The following is a 23,779-nucleotide window of genomic DNA, read 5'->3' as shown; positions in this document are numbered from 1 at the left end:
CCATAACACCTTGCGAAATGACGTAAATTCAAAAATGTTACATTGACCTTCAACAAGTTTATCCATGATAATTACGTTGAATAAATGATTCTGATTCTGATTCAATCGCTAGTCGTGTAATATATACATAAGATGACGCTAATACCCCAGTGGGGTAGGAAGCTTTCGCTTCTTTCAGTCCCAAAGACTGAATTATATCGTAGTACTGGCGATATATCATATCCAAACTCATCACCCATCCAATGACTGACCTTCATCAATCAACATCCGCCGTCCAGCTGCCGGTTCCGCCATCATCTCCCTAGCATTATCCCGTCTTTCACAGGGTCCGCTTATCTAACCTTTCAACCCGCGAAGGGAAAACCAGCCATACTTCCTAAAAATCTAATTCTCTGGGTTTCCTCACGATGTTTTCCTTCACCGCTGAGCACGTGTTAATCATTTATTATAGGTATACAAATTAGACAATTATTGGTTCAGGCCTGTGCTGGATTCGAACCTGCGACCTCAAAGTGAGAGGCAAGCGTTCTACCAACTGGGCTACCATGGCTCAGAGCATAGGTACCGGCTCCTGTAATATCTAAAAATTCAAAATCTATAAAAAAATATAAAGGATACCCTCCAAAACATATTTCTGCGTAGCGCTGTGGATGCAATTTCAATCATAGTTATCTGAGCTTGGCGATATAACCTATAGTACATTTCTGCGTTATTTTTTTATATGCGGCGCAACCATGTAGTGTTTCACAATGAAAAGTTGGTTCTTTGTCATAAATGTTGAAGTGATAAACCGTTGGTGAGGACGTTCGTGTTATTGAAGTATTTTTGCCCATAGGCTGCGGATAAATGAATTTATTTGGATAAGTATGCCAATATTTACAAAACTACGTTACATATGTACCCACGTATTTACGTACATTGTATTAATTGGAGAAGTCCTTAGAAAAGCTTTTGTATGATCTACTCTGAACCGGCGCACTTCATACACTCATGAAACGATTGATGAATGTGGATGAAGCAAGAGAATTGTGTCAGGATCGCAACTAATATAATTCCATAGTTTCTGCTTATCCGGTGGGAAGCAGGCGTGAGTTTATGTGTGCTTGTAATATTAACAGAAAGCTTTACTCATCTGAAGGTTAGTGCCGAGATATAATACTTCAAAATAGTTTAAAAGTCCAGATTAGCTGTAAACCTATTTCGTCTACAATTTGCGACTTATTTTATAATAATAATAATATGTAGTGACCACAAACACATACATATGTCATTAGATATAATCAACTTGATACCTCCAACGTATTCCCGAGAAAAGGGATCTTGACGGACAGATGGACAGTCGGACGCACAGCAAAGTGACCTAAAAAGTTCCATTTTTCCTTTTGAAGTTCGGAACTCTAATAATCAAATTTAGAGAATATGACGGCAATTTTATAATGGTTCAATTTTAAAATAAATTTAACATACACGCATACATACATAAACTCACGCCTATTTCTCACCGGGGTAAGCAGAGACTATGTAATTCCATTTGCTTCGATCGTGACACAACGACACGATAACATGACATGATGTATTACATATGATCACATATCAACACCCGCTCAATCATCAAAATCGGACTAACGCGTTTAAAATATATACCTGTAGGTCACAAAAATGCTGAAAGAATGGGGAACGGATAAACTTAAAATATATTTGCTTTTACGTTATAAAATATTTGGTATATTCTCTGTGAACCGCAGTTTTTCAAACAATATTTTTTTCATCGCGGCAACTTTGTCGTGATAGCGATATTTATATGACGTATATATTGCTCTCTGTGTGCTATGACGTCACGGGTGTATCCATCGCGGCGTTAATGCATCACTTGCCTCCAATAACACACTTTACCCGCGGTATTTTGCAAGGAATTATTTTTAAATTGCATATTTTGCGACATTTTAAACGAAAAGCTTTTGATATCGTACATTGTTTTTCACGATGACGCAGTGTTAGTGAAATTAGTTCCTTGTTTTATTTTATTTTTATCTTTGTAACATAGCGCTTCCACTAAAGCCAATTGCAAACGATTATGACAATCGACAGTGACAGTCGATTTTCCTTATTTGCCAAAATAATGTCTAGGGCCCTGTGCCGAGGTTTTTCTTTCAGCTTCTTTTCCCCGGCTATACAGGTTGTGAGAAGCTGCAGTAGTTTTAGGCGGATGAGACGTTCGTTATGGAAAGACGATTCAAAGTTTAACTATGTTACCTACTGAATAAAGATATTTTTGAATTTTGAATTTGAATTTGGGATTACAATCCCCATTAGGGATTACGGGCGTGAGTTTATGTATGTATGTATGTATGAATTTGAATTTGCAACTTTGATAATACCCGTGAAGTTATTACAAGTTTTGTAACGGGTCAGGCCAAGTAAAAACAGCAGAAAGAAAAAGGACATAGGTACGTCGCTATGTAATTGCTACGATATGAGCAAAAGAAAAAACTAATTCACTCCTATCGGCCAATTTGGAGCTCAAAAATTCAAATGTATAAAACGTAAGACGACAGCGCTCCAACAGTAGAATTTTTAGTCAATTTCTCGTTTGACACAATTGAATTTGATCGCGGGATAAATCAGGTTTCTGGGCACGGAGCGAAGGGGACTTCCGTCGAGACGACAAGTGATAAGCGACGGCACGTCGTATGTATTCTAATTGATTATCACACAGGAGATACTTATTAAAAAATAAACAACAAAAATCAGCGCGATTTTTTTTATGATTCATCATCACCAATTTAAGAGCCACGCCCTTGTCGGTACAGTATTTTCCATGCTACTTTTTAGGGAAAAATAGGACAGTGGTTTACTTCTTGCCTTCCGCCCCGCAGTACTCTGTCTGACGCAAGTGAGATGGCGCCCAGAGTAGTCCATTACAAAGCCATACTAGGACTCCTGTCCTCCGCCTCTGAATAGTACTGACAGTTACTGCTGCCCTCTGTCTGGTGTGTGTGTTTTTATGATTATTTTCAAATAATTCCTCTCCTACTTTCTTTTAAAAAAAAAATGATTTTAAAATGTCTTCGTTATACCTAACTGCCTAACCAATACATAAAACGTAATTTAAAAATATTAAACCGACTTCAAAATCTGTCAAACAAAAAGTGAGAAATAATGTTTTATTAAATATAATGTTAGAATCTATAATTATTATGAAACCGGCGCACCAGCAACGTTCATTACCTGCAAACCCTGCAAATGTTCCACAGTGGTTACTAATGACAACGGATGGGACAATTTCGATTTTTGAACACGTTCACCGCTTGTCAGTTTAAAGAGCTTTATTCTCATAAAAAACTGTACGAGTACATAGTCTCTTACTATGAGAACTAAATATTTAAAAACATAGGTTTTTATCCTGTTGAACAGGCGGAGAGGGTATATAATATAAAAAAAATTAACTATAATTGCACAAGAAAAAAGAATAAGAATAAACACCGGTTTGTAACATTGGAGCTTGTTTATTTCTTATTGGCAAAGCGGTTATTGTGTTGCGTTTTGTTTGCCACAGCTCGTCATATTATAAAATTCAAATATTGCCAGTCACTCCCCGCTGACGCCCCCGCCTTACTCCATCCGGTCTCCGCCGCTCGCGACCCGAGATCACTCGTTTGAGGCTACTTAACGAGTCTTTGTACTGTTCGGCTCGTTTGTGGTCGCACGCCAATCACTTTACTGCCTTCACTACAGTTACTGATGTTTCAATGTCACTCGCGTCTGTAGTAAAGGCTGTTTAACCCTTTCACGGACAGAGACCATGGGTCATTGATGGTTCATAATAGGTAATATGCGAGTATGGCAAATTGGAATCGGAACGTCATGAGACTTTCTGTCCTCGAAAGTGTAAAGAAGCAACCATTTTTGATCTGCTGCAGGAAATTGTGATTGTTTTACTGTGCTCTTGTGGTGATTTTGGTACTTAATAAGAAACATTGAAAAATAAATACGGATGAAACCTTTTAAGCATATTTACGTCCCACTGTTAAGCTAGAGAATATTTACATCAACTAGAGATAATACGAAGCCTATTTTACCACTTAGACCCAAACGAATTTAAATAATAATCTTTTCATAATGAACAGAAGTAGAGAAGTTCCTAACGAGAGTTGGCTGAGAAAAACCTACAAAAAGAAAACAATGACCAAATTGAGGATGTTCTTAAAAAAAATTAGTACGATCTACTCAGAATCAACGCGCGTGAATGCAACGATTTATGAATGTAAAGGAAGCGATATGTCAGGATCTGAGCAAACGGAATTCCCTTGTCTCTGCCTGGCCCGGTGGGAAATAGGCGTGATTTTATTGACGTATGTACGTATAGATTCCAGAAACTCTAGATTAGTGGTTGTTTTGTCCAGCCAACGCACCACGGAGATCATACATATACATAAATGTTACAGCGCAGTACAGTCCGTACGTTCATAAAAAAACATACCAAGAAAAACCCCCAATGAATGCAGTACGATAGTTATTTCCATAACATAACAAAAACTAAAACTCCAAAGTTATATTGAGCTGTGCTGGCATGCGAATAAAACCGTCGTCAGTCCAATAATCTTTTATTGCTACGGGCTACGACTGCTACGGCACGCTACGATGCTACGGCGTAGTGACGAATATTTCATTTTAGTTTACCAACTTGACCGCTAGGTAGTAAAAATTGCTATTCTTTTAGGTTACAACAAAATATCTAGTAAACAAATTCTGAAAACACTTTGCTTAAAGTGCTTGAAATGTATTAATCTTCGAAGTACGTATTCTGAATTTGATAGAAAAAAAACAATTTGATAATGAATGAGAAAAAAAAGTAGGTAGATAATTAAAAATATTTGCACAATTTAACAAATTGTTAGTACGTGTTTTCCAGGATTTATGATCGGTTGATGGCTATAGCCTCCCTGCTTAGTAGATCTGACTTAAACATGGCTGACGAGGACTGGGTGTGTATAATATACAATAATACTGGCATGAGTCTCCTTTTAAGTCATTTAAAAAAAAAATATGATTATCCTTGCGAACTAACGATGACTACATCACCAGTCCGCGCACCCATATGCCCGCTGACTATCTTCTTCTTCTTCTATCGTGTTGGTTCTGAGGTGAATTACCAACCTCATCATCTCTGGTGTCAGGGTTATTATTAGGCCGCCAAAGTCCCCTGACGTGGCTCATGCAACGACTGCTCACTTAAATCAGTAAACTAAGTAGTAACCGGGACGAATGGCTTAACGTGCCTTTCGAAGCACGAGTCATCTTAATCTCGGGCAATCAGGTGATCAGCCTTTAATGTCCTAACAGGATCACAAAGCGATTTTTGTGAAATTTCCACACCTGGTTTCGAATTCGGGACCTCCGGATCGTGAGCACAACGCTCAACTACTGGACCACGTAGGTCGTTAGGCGCTGACTATTATGAATGTTAAATGAGTGAGGTATTAGTGAGACTAGCCGCCGCCCGCGGGTTCGCCCGCATCGATTTGATGCTCGACCGATTTAGCCCCGCTGCCTTGACGATCTATGATGTATGGAGCAATGAATTGGCTCAGGCGGCGTCAGTCAGGAATAAATCCGAATTAGATCGAGAATCAAAATGTAGCTTTGATTAACCTTTTAGTCGCGGCTATTATTTACTACACTTAGATCTAAGTGGGTATATACAATAGGTATATTACATTAACATAACTACTTTACAATATATTATACTATATTGATATCAAATATAGTGAGGAGCTCGGTGGCGCAACGGTAAACGCGCTCGGTCTTCGATTGTTGTAGTTAAGCAACTTTCGCAAAGGCCGGTCATAGGATGGGTGACCACAAAAAAAAAAGTTTTCATCTCGAGCTCCTCCGTGCTTCGGAAGGCACGTTAAGCCGTTGGTCCAGGCTTCGATAGCAGTCGTTAATAACCATCAATCCTGTGCCCCAGCAGTGGGGACGTTAATGGGCTGATGATGATGATTAATTGAAAATGGTATTATTTAGAAAAAAAAAATGGTTGTTAATAAAATAATATATAGGTAATAAAATAGACAATAGATAGTAGTTATAAGTTCCCCGTATCGCCGGATACGTATCTGTCAGTCCATACATCACGAACAAAACATTGATTTTATCACCGCCGGCCAATGTGCGACACGTTTATCAATACAGCGATAAACGCCGACACGAAAATTAATAAATCAGGAATCGCTTCACTCTGTAAATTGTTGTCGTTATTTCAGGAAAACATCCACAAAAATAACACACGCGTATTTATTGTTTATATTTGTTATGTGGAACAGCATCCGTGGTCTATTAGAGCGTTGGGCTCACGATCTGGAGGTCCGGGTTCGATTCCCGATGGGGACATTGTCGAAATCACTTTGTGAGACTGTCTTTTGTTTGGTGAGGTAATTGTAGGCTTAATAATTAACGTAACATAAATATAAACAGCCTATAAGTCCGGTATTTTACAAAAGCGACTGCCTGTCTTACCTTTCAACCTGAAGCAAAAACCAGCACAGTACAGGTTAGGTTACATGCGTTCGAATCGGATTTCTCGGCAATATGGGTTTCTTCACGATGTTTTTCTTCTGTACACATGATACACATTTATTTATGATCCAAAATTAAATCAAATATGATAATCAATATTTTACGCCTCCGTGGTACAGTGGTTGAGCGTTGGGCTCACGATCCAGAGGTCCCGGGTTCGAATCCCGGTGGGTACATAACACAAAAATCACTTTGTGATCCCTAGTTTGGTTAGGACATTACAGGCTGATCACCTGATTGTCCAAAAAGTAAGGTGTTCCGTGCTTCGGAAGGCACGTTAAGCCGTTGGTCCCGGTTACTACTTGCTGATGTAAGTAAGTAGTCGTTACATGAGCCATGTCAGGGGCCTTTGGCGGCTCAATAATAACCCTGACACAAGGGTTGATGGGGTTGGTAATTCACCTCACAACCCACACGATAGAAAAAGAGAAGATCAATATTTTACGCCCGTGCTATGAGTCGAACCTACGACCTCACTGTGAGAGTCAAGCGTTCTTCCAACTAGGCTAATGGCTCTCAAATATATTAAATAAAAAACACTGTTGCTACAAAGTAGCATTTATTATTATGAAGGCGTTCTCCATTTATTACAGATAATTTATACAAACTTTTTATGGCTGTGTGTTGTCTATATGCTCAATTGGGCTAGTCATAAGTACATCCAGTTAGTATTAGACCAACATGATAGGTGATGAGCTGTACGGTTCGTACAGTCAAACGGGAGCAAAAATTAAGTGTAGATTTTTAAGTTTCCTACTTGTAATTTTTTTTTCTGTTTTTTTTTTAGCCAAGTATATGTTGGCTGATTTTTTTTTGACGTGACTTATTGTAGATTTGCCGCAGATGGCATTAACTACTTAGCCGGACAAATGGGGAGCGCTGAAGGCTCTCACCCGGTACAACGTTTAAGACAACAGGCCTGAGGGTGCCCAGTTGGGCGCGAACCTCGGCTCAGGGCGTCGTCTGAGAGGAAAAATATTTGAAAGAATTAATCGACCCTAGTGGGTCGATAGCGATCCGCGCTGAATGAGGGAAATCGTCGACCACGCCGGCGGGGTCGGTATCGGGGTAATTTGGCTGAACTGTGCCTGATGGTAAACATAGGGAAGCCCTAATTGCAGTAGCAAATGAAAAGCAACGCAATGAGTCAGTTAAGTTTCCTTTGCCAAATTGTGCGCCAACCTTACTCTTACCCCATTTTTTACGGTTTCTCAAGATACGTCTCCGGCTAGTTTGGGAATCACTGTTAATATGGTCAATTTTCACTAACACATGTTATCTCGACCATTATAAACGCAATGAGAAACAATCCAGTCACAGGACCACAGATACCTTATTCCTCTTTTTATCTCTTTTTTTAGAAATCTAGTAATGTCATCATCATCAGCCCATTAACGTCCCCACTGCTGGGGCACGGGCCTTCCCTATGGATGGATAGGGAGATCGGGCCTGAAACCATCACGCGGGCCCAGTGCGGATTGATGGTTATTAACGACTGCTAATGCAGCCGGGACCAACGGCTTAACGTGCCTTCCGAAGCACGGAGGAGCTCGAGATGAAAACTTTTTTTTTTGTGGTCACCCATCCTATGACCGGCCTTTGCGAAAGTTGCTTTACTTCAACAATCGCAGGCCGAGCGCGTTAACCGCTGCGCCACCGAGCTCCGTAGTAATGTAATTGACATTATTATTATAATAATTTAGGTATCTACAAAAGCCTGTGTTCGGTTTTTGTTCAAACTATTAAGTTTCGATATTATTATTTAGTCACAATCAGCGATTTAATGTAATCACCACACTGCCTACTTTCATTTACCTGAACACGACTGTTAATTAAATTCGTTTACGTTAATAACGTTTATGACTTTTATGATATCGCCTATATTGTTCATTAAACATGTGAAATGATGTAATTTCCTTCTAAACGGGTCGTTAAATAATTATTAATTTATAAGTCCATTAGTGTTTATATACTTCTTATTATAAGTGTCAATTTGTGAATAATAATTAAAGCACTAACTAATAGTAACATACTTTAAAAACTTAGACATATTTTTGGAACCTAAACTACTGAATTCGACTTTATGAGTTTGAATTCATATTTGAATCATAGATCATAGATCACATGGTTTCTAGAATTTATGGTTTATGGCAATAGGCTCGCCACCTATTACAAAGGACTTAAATAGCTAGCGAAGAGTGGGTATTATACTATACCCCTCTGGCTACCCCTTTGGAGAAACAAGTGTGATACAATTTTTTGTGTCCAATTATCAATTATTATCAAAACGTCAAATGTTTGTACCTACCTTACTTAACCTACTTTAACCTACTTTACTTAATTCTTGATTTTTATGATTGTAAAAGAGTAAATAACTTAGCCACTATTAGGTGGAGACTTGTAATTAGCCTTTAGTTATTGTCTGGTTATTATTTTAGAAAATGTATATGGCCGTAAGTCATCCTCAAAATAAATAAATTATCATTAAACTAGAGATGTGTTGTTTAAAATTTTGGTATAATTACGTGTAGGTAATTACAAAATAATTGCACTCGCATATGAAACAACACAGAATAATCTGTTTGCAAAATGTAATATTATTATCAGAACAAATTAAACACAGACTGAAAGTCACAATGAATAGTAAAAGAAGAAGAAGAGAGGCAAGCCTATAAGTTATATCTACAATTGCGTGACCTTAACTCTTACCACAAGAAATCCCCGCAATCACACATTGCATGTCTACGTTATCCAATAGTAAACCAGCAATGGCTTGTTACAGATGTTACGAACCAATCAGTGGTCGCGTGAGTGGCGTCATATCGGAGCGTTGTGATTGGCCGCGGCATGCGAGTCTGAAGCTATGAGCTGGCGACGGGGGCCTTGCAAGAGCTTCGCGATCAGCGTCATCCAGATCATAACCATCATATGCCAAGGTCAGTCAGTATCATTATTTAAATCGTTTCGGAGAGGGTAAGCAAAATGACACAATTAAGTTACCATCAAAGCTCGTGATAGTAGCTCTAAGTTTCTTTCTTCATCATCATCAATTTAAAAGCCACGCTCTTGTCGGTGTAGCATTTTCCATTCCAGTCTATCAAAGGCCAATTCCTTGACTTCCCTATAAGACACGACGTTAACCTTTTCTTTAATCTGTTCCATGTAAGCTCTTCTTGGTCTTCCCCTTCCTCTCTTTCCTTCTAGCTTTCCTTCTATGATGTTTTTAATGAATTCGTCGTGTCTTATTAGGTGTCCAATCATCTTGCCTCTTCTGTCCTCAATAATTCTCAGTATTTGTCTCTTTTCCCTTACTCTTACTAGCACTTCCTCATTTGTAACCCTTTCTGTCCAACTTATTCTTTCCATCCTCCTCCAACACCACATTTCAAAGGCCTCGAGTCTCTCTCTGTCCTTCTGTGTCAGTGTCCAAGTTTCACATCCATAGAGGGCTATACTCCATACGAAGGTTTTGACACATCTTTTTCTGATAGATTTGGCAATCCTAGCCTTGAATATGCACCCTTTGTTATGGAAAGCTTGTTTTGCCATTGCTATTCTGGTTTTAACGTCTAAAGTACATCTTGAGTCATTCGTTATTATGCTGCCTAGATACTTAAAGTTTTTTACATTTTCAATCGGGATATTATTTAACTTAATTATTTGGCTGTCTATTTTTGGAGTTTTGGAAATTGTTAGAATTTTGGTTTTACTTATATTAATTTTAAGGTCGTATTTTTCAAAAACTGTGTTCATTGTGTTAAGTAGGGTTTCTAGGTCTTCTTTATTACTGGCCAGTGCCGCAATATCGTCTGCAAATCTGATACTAATTATATTCTGTCCATTTATTGTTATTCCGTTACTGATTTTAGCTATTTCCTTCATGGCACCCTCTATGAAAATGTTAAATATTAGTGGAGATAAGGAACAGCCCTGTCTTACACCTTGCCGTACTCTAGCTTTTCTCTTCACTTCTCCTATTTCTACGACAGTTTCCTGGTGTTTATATAGTTCGTATATTATCCTTCGGTCTCTATAATCCATTCCTACTTCCTTCAACCCCCTCATCATTTTCCTCCAGTTTACCTTGTCAAAAGCCTTTTCAAGGTCTATAAAAGCCACGCTGGTATCCATGCTTAAATCCAATCTCCTGTCAATTATCAGTCTTAAAGCTAATATTGCTTCTCTTGTACCTTTCTTTTCCCTGAACCCATACTGGTCATCTCCCAGACATCCCTCAGCTTTAGGTCTCAGTCGGTTTTGAATGATTTTAAGTAAAATTTTTGAAGCCTGTGATATTATGCTCAGTGTCCGGTGTTCTTCGCATTTCAAAGTATTTGGTTTTTTTGGTAATGCCAAAGTTTTACTAACTTGAAAGTCTGTTGGTATTTTGCCAGTTGTATACATTAGATTGATTAATTCGTAAATTTCGTTCAAAACTAAGGGGTTTGCAGATTTTAGCAATTCTATAAACAACTTGTCGTCTCCGGCCGCTTTTTTATTTTTTAAACTGTTTAAAGCTTTATCAAATTCCTCTCTCAAGATGTCCGGGCCACGATCATCCTCTTCCACCTCTTGTTCATCCTCTATATCGTCCTCGGTTAGTCCATCTCCCTGATATAATCCTTCTATGTATCTCTTCCATCTGTTAGCTATATCCTCATTATCAATCAAAATCTTTCCATCTTCATCTAGTATTGCTGTACTTCTTGTCTTTTTCTTCCTATTTAAACTTTTTATTATGTTATATGCTAGATCCATTTTACCTGCTTTCATATAATGCTCAACGAGATCACAATCCTTTTCTAAGTCTTTTTCTTTACGGTTCCTACATTGTGTTGTTATTCTGTTAGTAAGTTTTCTATATTCAACAATGAAAGTTTCTTTCTTATCCATATATTATAGCAACAATATAAATTCACGTGCAAAAACGTCTGCACTCTAGTCAAAACTCACACAAAACAAGGATTGTCCCAGTGAACGGGGCACGGCAACAAGAAGGATTATCTGATTACAATTACCGCTAAATCTGTTAAGCTCCGAACTCCAGTTTAAAGGTTTACCTCTCATGGGAGTTATACAAAATCGGGGTAAAGTTCTACCGGAACACGGCCCGGCAGAAATGAAACTTCTCAACTTAGCTGTAAGTAACTTATCTTAATTTGAACCTCGCAAATACGGTGAAACGAGAAGGCTGAATCGAGAAAATTGAGAAGTTAAAGGATTGTTTAAATAACAACAAGCCGGCCCTCGCCGCACATAAAATTTCCATTAACCCTGAATGGGTTCAGTACACAGCAGTATCATTAAAACGATATCAACTTTTAAGGTGATGAACATCACAAATGGAACTGTTAATAGGCTAACTAAGTTTCTAAAATTACACGGAAACTTTTCAAATAAAACCCGTCTGAGCGCGTCGCCTCTTAATGAAGACAATATTTTGGGATCCAAGTTGAGTAATTAAATCTACTTCATATCGGGCGTGTGTTCGCGATGGCCCGACGTCGGGTATTTAATTAGTTGCGGTGTCAATCAATTTAACTGGCTTTGGCGAACTTTTAAAGTCGGAAAGTCACCTGGGGCGATAAAGTACTTGGATGAAGTCGCTCTCCGACCTCGATCATTATTTAGTACAAGTCAGATCTTAGGTTTTACTTTCGTTGGCTTAGTTGCTGTTGTAATTTGGAATATTTAAGTACCTCCAAAACCGTAAGTAAGTATATACTTAGATTAAAAGGGAGCTATTTTTTATCTTGTCTAGTTTGTAATAATGTGTCTTTTGGAGCACAATCGAGCCTCTCTCGTTTGGATATTACCTCAGGATATTACACACAATACATGATTATATAACCTGACGTTCTTTTCGATTTTAGTATAATATTGTATTATTAAATATAAATATCATAAGGATATTATTCTGATTATGTTGCTCTTGTAGAATACATATTGTCATAAAGCTAGCCTGTGAATGTCAAAACGTTTGATTTCAATATAATTTGGAAGAAAAACAATCGTCACTATAGCCAAAAATATTAAAAATTAAAATTAAAATTTCTTTATTTCAGATAACAATGATCCATAATTTACAAAATAAAACATTCAAATAACTTAAAATAATAAATATAATAAAATAGAATTAGATAAAACAAATAAAATCAATTAAAATATAATAGTATTTTATGCAACAGTTGTATAAGAAGGGTCAAAAAATGCGAGTGGCGTGAGTTGCGATGTGAGCCTTGGCGAACATCGCAATAAGAGACGCCACGAGCATTTTTTGACCTAGTTATACAACGTTGCATACAATACTTTTTCTACGACGACGTAATTTTAAATGAAACAAAAAAAAATTCCAATTTATTTTCCAACGCGCGGGAAAATGGCGGCAAATGTATACTTTTTTTTTATAGTATATCTATGGCACCAAACAAAGTAAAGGTGCCAGTTTCCAGGTCAAAAAAAAAAAACAACAACAATGCTTTTTTGGCGACATTATAGTACAGTTACACTTTGTAAACAATGCTTTTATAGGCCATAGAGCGTACACTTTTTCAAAGAGTTTAATTATGTATGTACTTATATTAGACTTTTTGGTTATTTAAATGCCAGATTAAAGTAGAGGAGTAGAAAAAACATATTAAATAACTGCATTAATTTTGTATTGTATTCCGTTTGTTTATTTTACGAAATAACATTTAAATTAAATATTGAAAATGTAATTCTAAATACAAGTTGTTGTAATTATAATATAATATTTGGTACGGATAAATTGAATACGTATTTGCAATTAGTATATAATCTGAGCGAGCGTTAGCCTCTGAATACAGTTATTGTGTCGAGTCTCGCCACCCCTCGACGATTATTTATATTCGAATATGTTTTGAGACGGATACCATAAAATCAGAAGAATAAAATTCGCCACAGATGATGATTTCTCGTCTTATCATCATTTCCCTAGCGTTAAACTGGTTTTCACAGAGTCCGCTTACCTAACCTGAAGATTTGACAGGTCGGGTTTTTTACAGAAGCGACTGCGGTTTGGAAGGCCACACCTTCCAACCCGCGAAGCGAAAACCAGCTCAATATAGATTACTTACATAACTTCGAAATGCATTTCTCGGGAAAGTGGGTTTCACCGCTGAGCACATGATAATCATGGAAAAACAAATTCGATAATTATTAATTAAGGCCCATGCTAGAATTTGAACCAGCGAAGTGAGAGACAGGCGTTCTACCAACTGGGCTATCATGGCTCACATGATATTAATAAAAATCATATTGTAATCATATGGTTACAGAACCATTAGAGTTACTATGTTTTCAAGCTATCACGATCATGTTTCAGATCTTTTCAAGTGTGGGTTGTGAGATGAATGAGCGACCCCATCAAACCTGATGTCATGGCTCATGTAACGACCACATACGTGGTCTCCGAAGCATGTTTCATCTTACTTTCGGACATTTTGGTGATCAACCTCCAATACCCTAACCAAACCAGGGATCACAAAGATTTTTTTTGTGAAATGCCTCCATTGTGATTCGAATCCAGGACCTCTGCATCGTGAGCCCAACGCTCACTAATCTCTTCTCTCGTAAGCTCGAAAGTGGCCGACAAGGCCGAACTTTGTTTTGAACACCCGGTCATATTGGAGGTAGAATAGCTGTCCATTTCAGATGAAGATACAGTTATAGATGGGCTAAGGACGATCCGATGTTATTCTTCTCTCGTGTGAGTTGTGAGGTCAGTAACCGACTCCATCAACCCTGGTGTCGGGGTGTTATTGATTCCGTAACGAAAACGTTAGGTGATGATTCAGGCCATGATTGTAAATTGATGTCAATTGGAGTTTCCTGTTGGCAAATTAATGAAAAATATAGTGTTTTTTTTTTAATTATTTTCAGCCCTATATTGTGCTTTAAGCTGCAAAGAACATCAATTTAAAATGAGAAATAAAAAGATTTACATTATTAAAAACCAATGTAAATCGAACAACGCGTACATAATGCGCAGCCTAGCGACTATTCACGTTGTTCGATTAAGATTGCAGCGCAAAAAAACCTAACCTGAAGATATTCGAAAAGAAAACCCACTGCGGCACCCATATACCTTTATGTTTTCCAACTACTTAAATATTAATGTTAATGTGTGTATATTTTAATGTTGTAAATGTATATGTGTGTCGTAGATTTTACCTAAATAAACTTTTTTATTATTATTTTTTTTTATTTTAAAAATACCATCTATCATTTTAATACAATCAAGTAAAAGTTCTATCTTTTTTTATTATTATTTTATAATATATTTATAAAATTTTCGTTACGGAGTTACTAAAAAAAATATTTATATATTTACACACACACATATACATTTACAAACGCCCTGTATACAATGTATGTACTCTTTATTGGTAACAAAGAAACATTTAAAACGCCCTTTGAGAAATTCATGCGAGAGTAATGGCTACTGGAAAGTATCGATAGAACGTAACGTTCGGTAGTAAAATGTAAATAGAGTGTGAAGTTTTAGCTTTGAATCATCCCGCTTGATATATGCACATTGTACCTCAGTCAAATGTATTGTGATTTAATGTGCAGGGGATAAAGTCTATTGTCGTTATTCTTGCTAACAACTTCTTCAACCTGATTCCATAAAACCGCAGGATTAAAAAGAAATGGCGTATGATTACATGAAGAAAAAAAATGTATTTAAATTAAAAGTGTTAATTGCGCTATCTAGGCCTTTTTTCTTGCAGCTTCTTTTCCCCGGATATACAGGTTGCGAAAAGCTGCAGTAGTTTTAGGCGTATGAGACATTCGTTATGTAAAAATTGACGATTCAAAGTGTAACTATGTTACCTACTGAATGAAGATATTTTTGAATTTGAATTGAATATGGTTACAATAATGTAATTGAATTCATCGATTTATTTATTTATTTAAAAGACGACCACAATAGTTAACAATCACAATAGAGGATAATTATCATCTGTAAGTGTGTAAGGTATTATACCAGATTGTTAAACCAGTAAAGTGTCGTACAGTATGATCGACCTTAACAACTGTGATAGCAAAAAGAAAAAGACAAAATATTAATTGATATTATTATAGTGTATGAGGGTTTAAACACAACTGAACGAGGGGCGAGTTGGAGTCTTCTCCCAAATGACCAATATTTGGGATCCAGAAGGCATCGCTATGGGCCGGGCTGTTACCTCATTATTGTTTCCTTTATCTCTTTGGAGTACATGCTCTTTGCACGAGCTGTGTATTTGTTAGGAATTTTTAAGGGCGATAATCACTTAGATTTGCATTTATTTTATCGCATACGAGTACTGTCTAAAATACATAATTACGTACGACATATCGATATAGCTGGTAAAGAATTTTTTTTTTGCTTGACTTATTGTACATTTGCCTCAGGTGGCATTAACTACTTGGCCGGACAAAGGGGAGTGCTGAGAGCTCCCGGTACCAAATTTAAGACAACAGGCCTTACGGTGCCCAGTTGAGCGCGAACCTCGGCTCAGGCCGTCGTCTGAGAGGAAGAACATTTGAAAGAATTGATGACCATGACCATAATTCTGAGTTATTAATGATTGAGACGATGGAAAATTCCACTTGATATTAACTCTGAATAATGAGCTGAATCATCCCCCCATATATATACAAGTAGATAGGCCATACAAGTAGATAGGGTGTTAGTGATATTGTAACAAATACTGAGAGGGATGTTTCAGACCATGATTCTGTATTGATATCAAGTGGATTTTACTGACGGATAATTCATGAATATTTTAGTGTTGTTTTTTAATTATTTTCTGTTTCATACTATTGCGATGGCAAATTCCACTTGATTTCAACTCAGAATCATGGTCTGAATCATCCCTCAAAGTTTTCGTTACGACGTCACTAACAATGTGACTCTGTAAAGGTCTATTGGGAGGGGGATTCAAATGTGCTTGTGTGTGTCACATGCAGATACATGTGTGTTAAATAAACCTTTTTGGAGTGTTCCTAAACTACTTCGATTTGGTAATTCAGTCTGCCAATCGCTTAGCCTTCGCCAGCCATGAGTTAGTGTCCCGAGAGGGCTATAGTAATTTGAAAACCGTCTTGTGTCCAATTTACACAACAATCTAGGTCCATTTCTCAAATGGCTTCACATATTCACACATACATATATTCCGTTATCTGTTGCTAGGTAGACAATAGACAGCAGGTGGTCTTAGATGTTCGATCTTCTAAAACTTCGTTATCGTCGTCACACAACACAATCACATCGTGAATTTGAATTAGAGGTGTGTTTATAATGCCTTGCCCTCTAAGCTTCCCACATTACTTGATACGGATTGTTACACATTACATAGTACTAAATCTTTTTCTCTTCTATCGTGTGGGCTATAAGGTGGAGTACCAACCTCATCAACCCTGGTGTCAGTATTATTATTGAGCCGCCAAATGCCCCAGAGATGGCTCATGTAATGACTACTTACTTACATCCGTAAGTAGTAACCGGGACCAACGTCTTAACGTGCCTTCCGAATCTGGTTCTGATTTTGATTCTGATTCTAATGAGCAGGGGGGTCAGCCAAGTCACAAACGTCACCTTATGTCACCCATACAAATTTATCACTATCAATGTCGCTTTTTAAAATCTTTTGCAACTTGGCTAAGGCTTCTAATCTGTTTAGTAATTGACATAGTTCTCTTTCCTACCTTCAGTACTCCTAACTTTCCTACCTTCCATACAGTACCTTATATTTCTAAAGCCTGCTTGTGGATTGTTCACTTCGATTTAAATTCATCCAAACATTTGCCAAATGCAAATCCTCAAACTCGTCAAGTTCGTCACAACTTTGCGTTTGATTAAAAATATCAATCCATGTCGTCTTTTCAAAGGATGTTTTGATATTCCTTTACAATTTGTAAATATTTTTCCACGAACTTTTCCTGTAATTATTTACATTCAAGGCTTGTTGGCACAGCAAAATATGAAATAATTTGTCAAGCAAATTAAGTACATTGAAATGCTGATAAAATTACCAAATATCTGCGACGGGAATAATTTCGTAGTAATCATCAATTTATTGATTTAATTTATTATTTCATGATCTTGTTAGTAAAATTTTCATCAATCCGGACCTTAATCAGACAGTCAGTGGGTTACATCGTCAAACTGAGCTGACTGATGGAATGGACTGATGAAATTATAACCGCAGAACCCTGATCTATTATTTTACAATAACTAAATGTGTTTCTGTGTGTTATATGTGCAGTGTTGACGGAGGAGCCTCGCTTCGCGGAACCGATCCCCAACGTGACGGTGGCGCTCGGCAGGGATGCCAGCCTGCCGTGCGTCGTCGAGCACCTCGGCACTTACAAGGTACGTGTTACCTCGGCACTTACAAAATGCGTGTTACCTCGGCACTTACAAGGTGCATGTTACCTCGGCACATACAGGGTGCGTGTTACCTCGGCACTTACGAGGTGCGTTTTGTCTCGGCACTTTTAAGGTGCGCGTTATCTCGGTGTGTTGCAAGGTGTGTGTTACTTACCTCGGCACTTGCTAGATATCACCATGAAACCGTGTTAAAAATCATCCAGGCCATCAGGGGCTAATCTTTAGCTAAATAACGTATAAAGTGCTTCAGCAATATACTTACATTATGATTAATCAATACATAACATATATAAATGCGTATAACAAACCTCTTTCCCATCATAAACTTCCGTTTACCGTTTCATTTATTCATGATATCTGTCTTGCTTCACATTGGTTACCTACTAATCATTTCGTACACACGTGTCGGTAGACCATACTTGACCTTTTTAAATATCCCCCAATTCCGACTATGTATATCTGCCATTATCCTTTTCTTTATACACCGATTACGTAATTTACATTATGTATAAATTTATTCGAGCTAAACAGCCTGTAATGGCCTAGTCTGGGCACAATAATTACTTCAATTATCAAATTATGTAGATACTTATGAAGATTCTTATCCGGCGAAGTAGTAGGTTCAGTGGGAGGCAAATCATAAACATAACATGGTTGGTGGAGGTGTTTTTACGGCTAATTATAATAGCCGGGACCAACGGCTTATCGCGCCCTCCGAAGCACGGAATCAACAAGTTGAAAAGCCTCTCTTTTTTTCGACTCGACGTAGCAAATATTCAATTGACTCGTCATCATCTTCCTGCCTCTATTCCATTCTAAGTACGGTTGGCACAACTTGTATTTTTCTTACACACATCCCACCTTCCATACACTATCTTTTCATACTTTCTTGGGTCTTCCCCTTTGATCCATCAGATCGTTTACCATCATTTTTCTCGTAATTTGCCTTTCATCTCTCATACATGTCCACGCCTGTCTATTGTTCCTCAATTTAGAAAATAGTCATGGGACTTATAACAAAAATAAAATATTATAATATGGAAACTTGCTTATCTAAAGTAGGTAATGAATTTGATTCGGGGTTTCCAGGATTTGTGCCCGATTTAAGGCAATAGGCTCGTTCCCTATCAAATTAAACTTAAACATACGTAGCTAGCCATGAGTGCATGATACGATATACCTCTGCTTACCCCTTTGAGGACATAGGCGTGCCGCTATGTCATGTCACTGCAGGTACGCAACTCCGTACCTACCTACTTCAAGAACGTTATACTAAGTACACTGGGAAACATTGAAACCCAGTTCTTGAGTTCTACTCAAAATATTAGTTGAAGAGTTATAATAACAACAAGACACATTTCGTGGATGAGAAAATTACATTAGTCTTACTTACTCGAGGCGGATTCTGAACTGAACTGAACGAACACCGGAGTTCATTACGCCAACTAAATATCTTCCGAGATGAGAACAATATCTGAGAACAACTTTTAATGAACTTGGAGAGAAACAAGAATTATTCCGTGAGCCATTTTGGTTCGGACGGTATTTTACAATTGGCTGAAGGTTTATATTGTCGACGCCGCGCCGTGCCGTAAGCTACGTGTGTGCCAAGCTTGCCAGCAAAAACGCGTGTCATGTTTACGAGGAAATACACGTGCTGTTCAGTTGTAAAAAAAAATCTGTCTAATAATTATAAGGTCGGAAATTCGGTTGCATATTCACCCACCAGCAGCGGTACCAACGGTAGTCCGTATTAAATGTATTGTATGCTCAAAGAAACTGTCTCAGACACTAAAACAGATTTAATTACATAATTTACTTAGTTGCTTTTTTTTTTGTTTATAATTTTAATTTCAAAAATAAAATTGTATAGTCTCTGCTTACCCCGGTGGGAAATAGGCGTGAGTTTATGTATGTATGTAATTTTTATTTTAAATAGGTGCGCCTACAAAAACTGGAGATGCTTTTTAACTCCAAAGACTTTAGCCTCGAGTGATTTCTAACAAGGGAGCTGTAACCGAGCGAAATGAAAAAGGACTATTCAGTATTCATATATTAATATAATGAAAAGAGATATAAACACAAAAATAATTATATTATAAAAAAAACTTATTTATCAACAAATTTAGGCAAAGGAGGTTAGCAGATCTGACGCCAACAGGAGCCGAATGGCTGCAAAATATTTTGATACAGAGAACGCCCCAAAGTAATTGTTACTCTGTAAAACAAAGTAGATAAAACGGTAAGTTCGCGTGTAAGGTGCGCAAACAAATTGTTCTTGCTTATTATATTTCGGATAACGTAAAACTTGGCATGTGTCTATATAAACCGAGTTTATGGAGAATTATTTCAACAATCAGAAGAGAAAATAAATGAACGCCATGTTATTAAATACCGACCACAAATAAAGTCAATACAGAAATATCAACTATCACAAATGTAATCTAAGCTAATCTAATCTACTAACAAAAAAGAAACTAACTTTAAAAATCAATAATTTAAAATACACTTCTTTTTAAAATAAAGAATAAATAATCTTTTGTTACGTTTTCATAAGGTGACAGTGATATAATTTTATTTTAATGTAGTAAAATTCCATTTTATAAAATTGAATTGGTTTATTAATGATTTATAAAATAAAATAATTCAAACTGTTACCTTCCGTTGCAGCTGCACGTAGAAGTAATTTATTTAATTAATGGATGCAATTTGTCGTATGTAAAGCGGCCTGATTAATTTTATCACGTTTAAATGCGCACAAAGGCGGTACGATACGGTACACGTGTCTGTTTTTATTTCTGCGAGTTGCCATCTAACCCTAAATTTCACAGCACCGACGCTGCGCGCGGCGCGAATTATATCGAAGGCTTGGACCAATAGCCGCTGAACATTTATCTGTATTCGCCGCGTTTGTTGGTCCAATTTGTGACGCGCACGGTGCGATTGCTGAGGCGCGGGCGCTGGGCGCAGGAATTTGAATCAAGCCGCCCGCGGATTTCAGTGTGGACGGACGCATACAATTCAACCTTTAATATCACAAAAAACGTCTACTCCCGCTCTTAGTATAACTTTTCTGTGCATCTGTGTCTATTTAAAATAGAATATTGTCGTGAAGATGTAAATAAGGTGGGCAACCCTGCATGATGTAATATATTTTAAGAGGTTATATTATAATTCTTTCACAATATAATATCCCAAGAAAACCTTCAATATGTCACTTAAAAAGAAACTAAATATTACTATACTAATAAAAATAAAATATCAAAAAATAATTCGCATAACCGGCGTCTTTTTTTCTGCCAACCGTACGGCGCGAGCGGTCCCCGGGGAAATCTGTCGCCCACACGAGCTCCGGCCCGGTACACGGAACATGAACCCGGTACTGGTACGTGGAACATACGACGAGAACGGAGAACAGAAACATGGGGCCGTAGGAGTACCATGCTTGTTAAGTACAACTAATTAACTTTACTAAGCCCCCTGTGGTACTGTCCTCGATCCACGCGTGTATTGGAATGTGAAATAAATTAATAGCATTATTTAGATAGATCGATACAAAGTTTGGTGAAGGAAAACATTGTGAGGAAACCGAAAAATTCATTTTCGGAGGTATGTGACCTAACCTGTATTGGGCCGGTTTTCCCTTCGCGGGCTAACCGGTCGTGTCAAATCTTCAGGTTAGGTAAGCGGACCCTGTGAAAAACTGGATAATACTAGGGAGATCTGCGATTGTTGAAGTTAAGCAACCTTCGCAGAGGCCGGTCATAGGATGGGTGACCACAAAAAAAAAGTTTTCATCTCGAGCTCCTCCGTGCTTCGGAAGGCACGTTAAGCCGTTGGTCTCGGCTGCATTAGCAGTCGTTAATAACCATCTATCCGGACTGGGCCCGCGTGATGATTTAAGGCCCGATCTCCCTATCCATCCATAGGGAAGGCCCGTGCCCCAGCAGTGGGGACGTTAATGGGCTGATGATGATGACTAGGGAGATGATGACCAATACATCTTTACCTAGTTCTAAGACATTATTCCACGTCTCAAATACATCTACACACAGAGGCGATACTGTAAACTACGCTACGTACGCTGCGTCTCTGCATGATAACGCTTCAATATCTGTGTGAACGCGTGCGTTGAAATTCGAATATAAAAAGAGTCGTTTAATCCTTTAAAATATTATCCTCTCAGACCCTGAGCCGAGGTTCCCACCTTCACCTGTTGTCTTAAATTTAACCGGGTGAGAGCTCTCAGCGCTTCCCATTTGTCCGGCCAAGTAGTTAATCCCATCTGCGGCAAATCTACAATTAAGTCACGTGAAAAAAAGCGTCATAAGCACTAATAAATACATTAGATTTATCTTTGACTAACAATGAATCTCTCTCATTCTGATTTTTCAATTTGAATTATGAATATTCAGTTGCAGTTCTCAAAATAGAATTTCTTAGAACTTTCGACAATTGATTATTGTTTAATTATAAAACAGTTTTGAAAGTTTAGGTGCGTATAGTACGTATACAAAGGTCACAAGTGTCCTAAGCATTGATGTATAATATTTTACTACAGCCTAAATGCAGCCTACAGCCTAAAACAAGCAAAAAATCAAGCGCTTTACAAAAAAATATATATTTGCATGTGCATAGTTACTAACCACCATCAATAAAAAACACACAAGCTGTAAACGTGTCCTGTATTTGACAACCAAGCAAGCAAAATTGAATCCAATTAACAAATAATTCGATTAAACTTTGTTAAATACTTTAACATACGCCTTATATTTTCTTACTATTTCAAAGATTAATTATAACAACATCTAATTTAAAATTTTCCCATGGTAATTGATTTATTAACTTCCATATTAAATTACTCATTTCACATGACAATTAAGTCGACACTCGAACGCCGTTGCCATGATAAAGCGCTGAATTAGAGAGCGGAGGCTGCATAATGGTCCTCTAAGTAACTTCCCCGGAATATTACCCCGGGTAATATGGGTAATTTACTAATATAATAATATGTTATTGAACTAACTAATTCCATATAGTCTTATACGTTTATCTATCAATTTACAGTGTGTCGAAATGAAGACAGCAAAAATAATGTTTCTTATTTACATAATATTTTTCACTTTTATGCAGTCCGGCTTTTTTTTACATACATACATACGTAAACACGCCTATTTCCCGCCGAGATAAACAGAGACTATGGAATTCCACACATACACACATACTTCTCTTGCTTCCTCCACATTCATCAATCTTTTTTTTTTTTAATTATTTTTCTTCGGTTCTTTTTTCACACAAAAAATAACACACGTAAGAAGAAGTACGCCATCAATACCGAGGAGGACTCCTATAGGTGTGTTTTTTTTTTTTTTTATAAGCTCACGACTACATTCCAATTGGAGTAGCCAATCAGTTTCTTGCATAGAAATAAATTATCAGGTTGCAGTTAAGACCTCCTGGTTACATGTCGTTTCTGTAATAGACGAAAACACCTGTAGGTGTTGTTAACATAAAAATAAAATAAAAAAATAAAAAATGTTTATTTACTTTAAAGGTAGATTTTTACAATACAAGGGCTCGGGGTCTCCTTTTAAGCAAGAAGTTGCTTGTAGTAGGAGGCTCCGCTCTTCCATAACTATTTTATACATATGTAAACTAATAATTAAGTGTACGTGTGTATGTGAGGGTGTGTGTGAGTATGTGTAGTGTATGTGCGCTTATGCAGTGTATATGTACGTTATATAATTATGTTATTCTATATATTCGTTAGCAAGATAGATTCTACTTCTGCGTAGGTTT

General features: G+C 37.4%; 1 protein-coding gene across 1 annotated transcript in view; it reads left to right on the top strand.

Moving 5' to 3' along the window:
* Nucleotides 1–9,399: 9,399 nt before the first annotated feature.
* Nucleotides 9,400–23,779, top strand: part of LOC126367210 (lachesin-like) — a 59,680-nt gene continuing 45,300 nt past the window's right edge. The window contains exons 1-2 of the mRNA XM_050010634.1: nucleotides 9,400–9,515; nucleotides 17,856–17,962. Of these exons, the coding sequence (XP_049866591.1) occupies nucleotides 9,443–9,515; nucleotides 17,856–17,962 (180 nt within the window). The 5' untranslated portion in view covers nucleotides 9,400–9,442. The remainder of the gene's footprint in view (nucleotides 9,516–17,855; nucleotides 17,963–23,779) is intronic.

The sequence above is a fragment of the Pectinophora gossypiella genome, chromosome 5 (assembly GCF_024362695.1).
Source record: "Pectinophora gossypiella chromosome 5, ilPecGoss1.1, whole genome shotgun sequence".
NCBI classification, from domain to species: Eukaryota; Metazoa; Arthropoda; class Insecta; order Lepidoptera; family Gelechiidae; genus Pectinophora; species Pectinophora gossypiella.
Note: the sequence above shows the minus strand (reverse complement) of the source record. Positions and strands in the feature narration are given on the sequence as shown.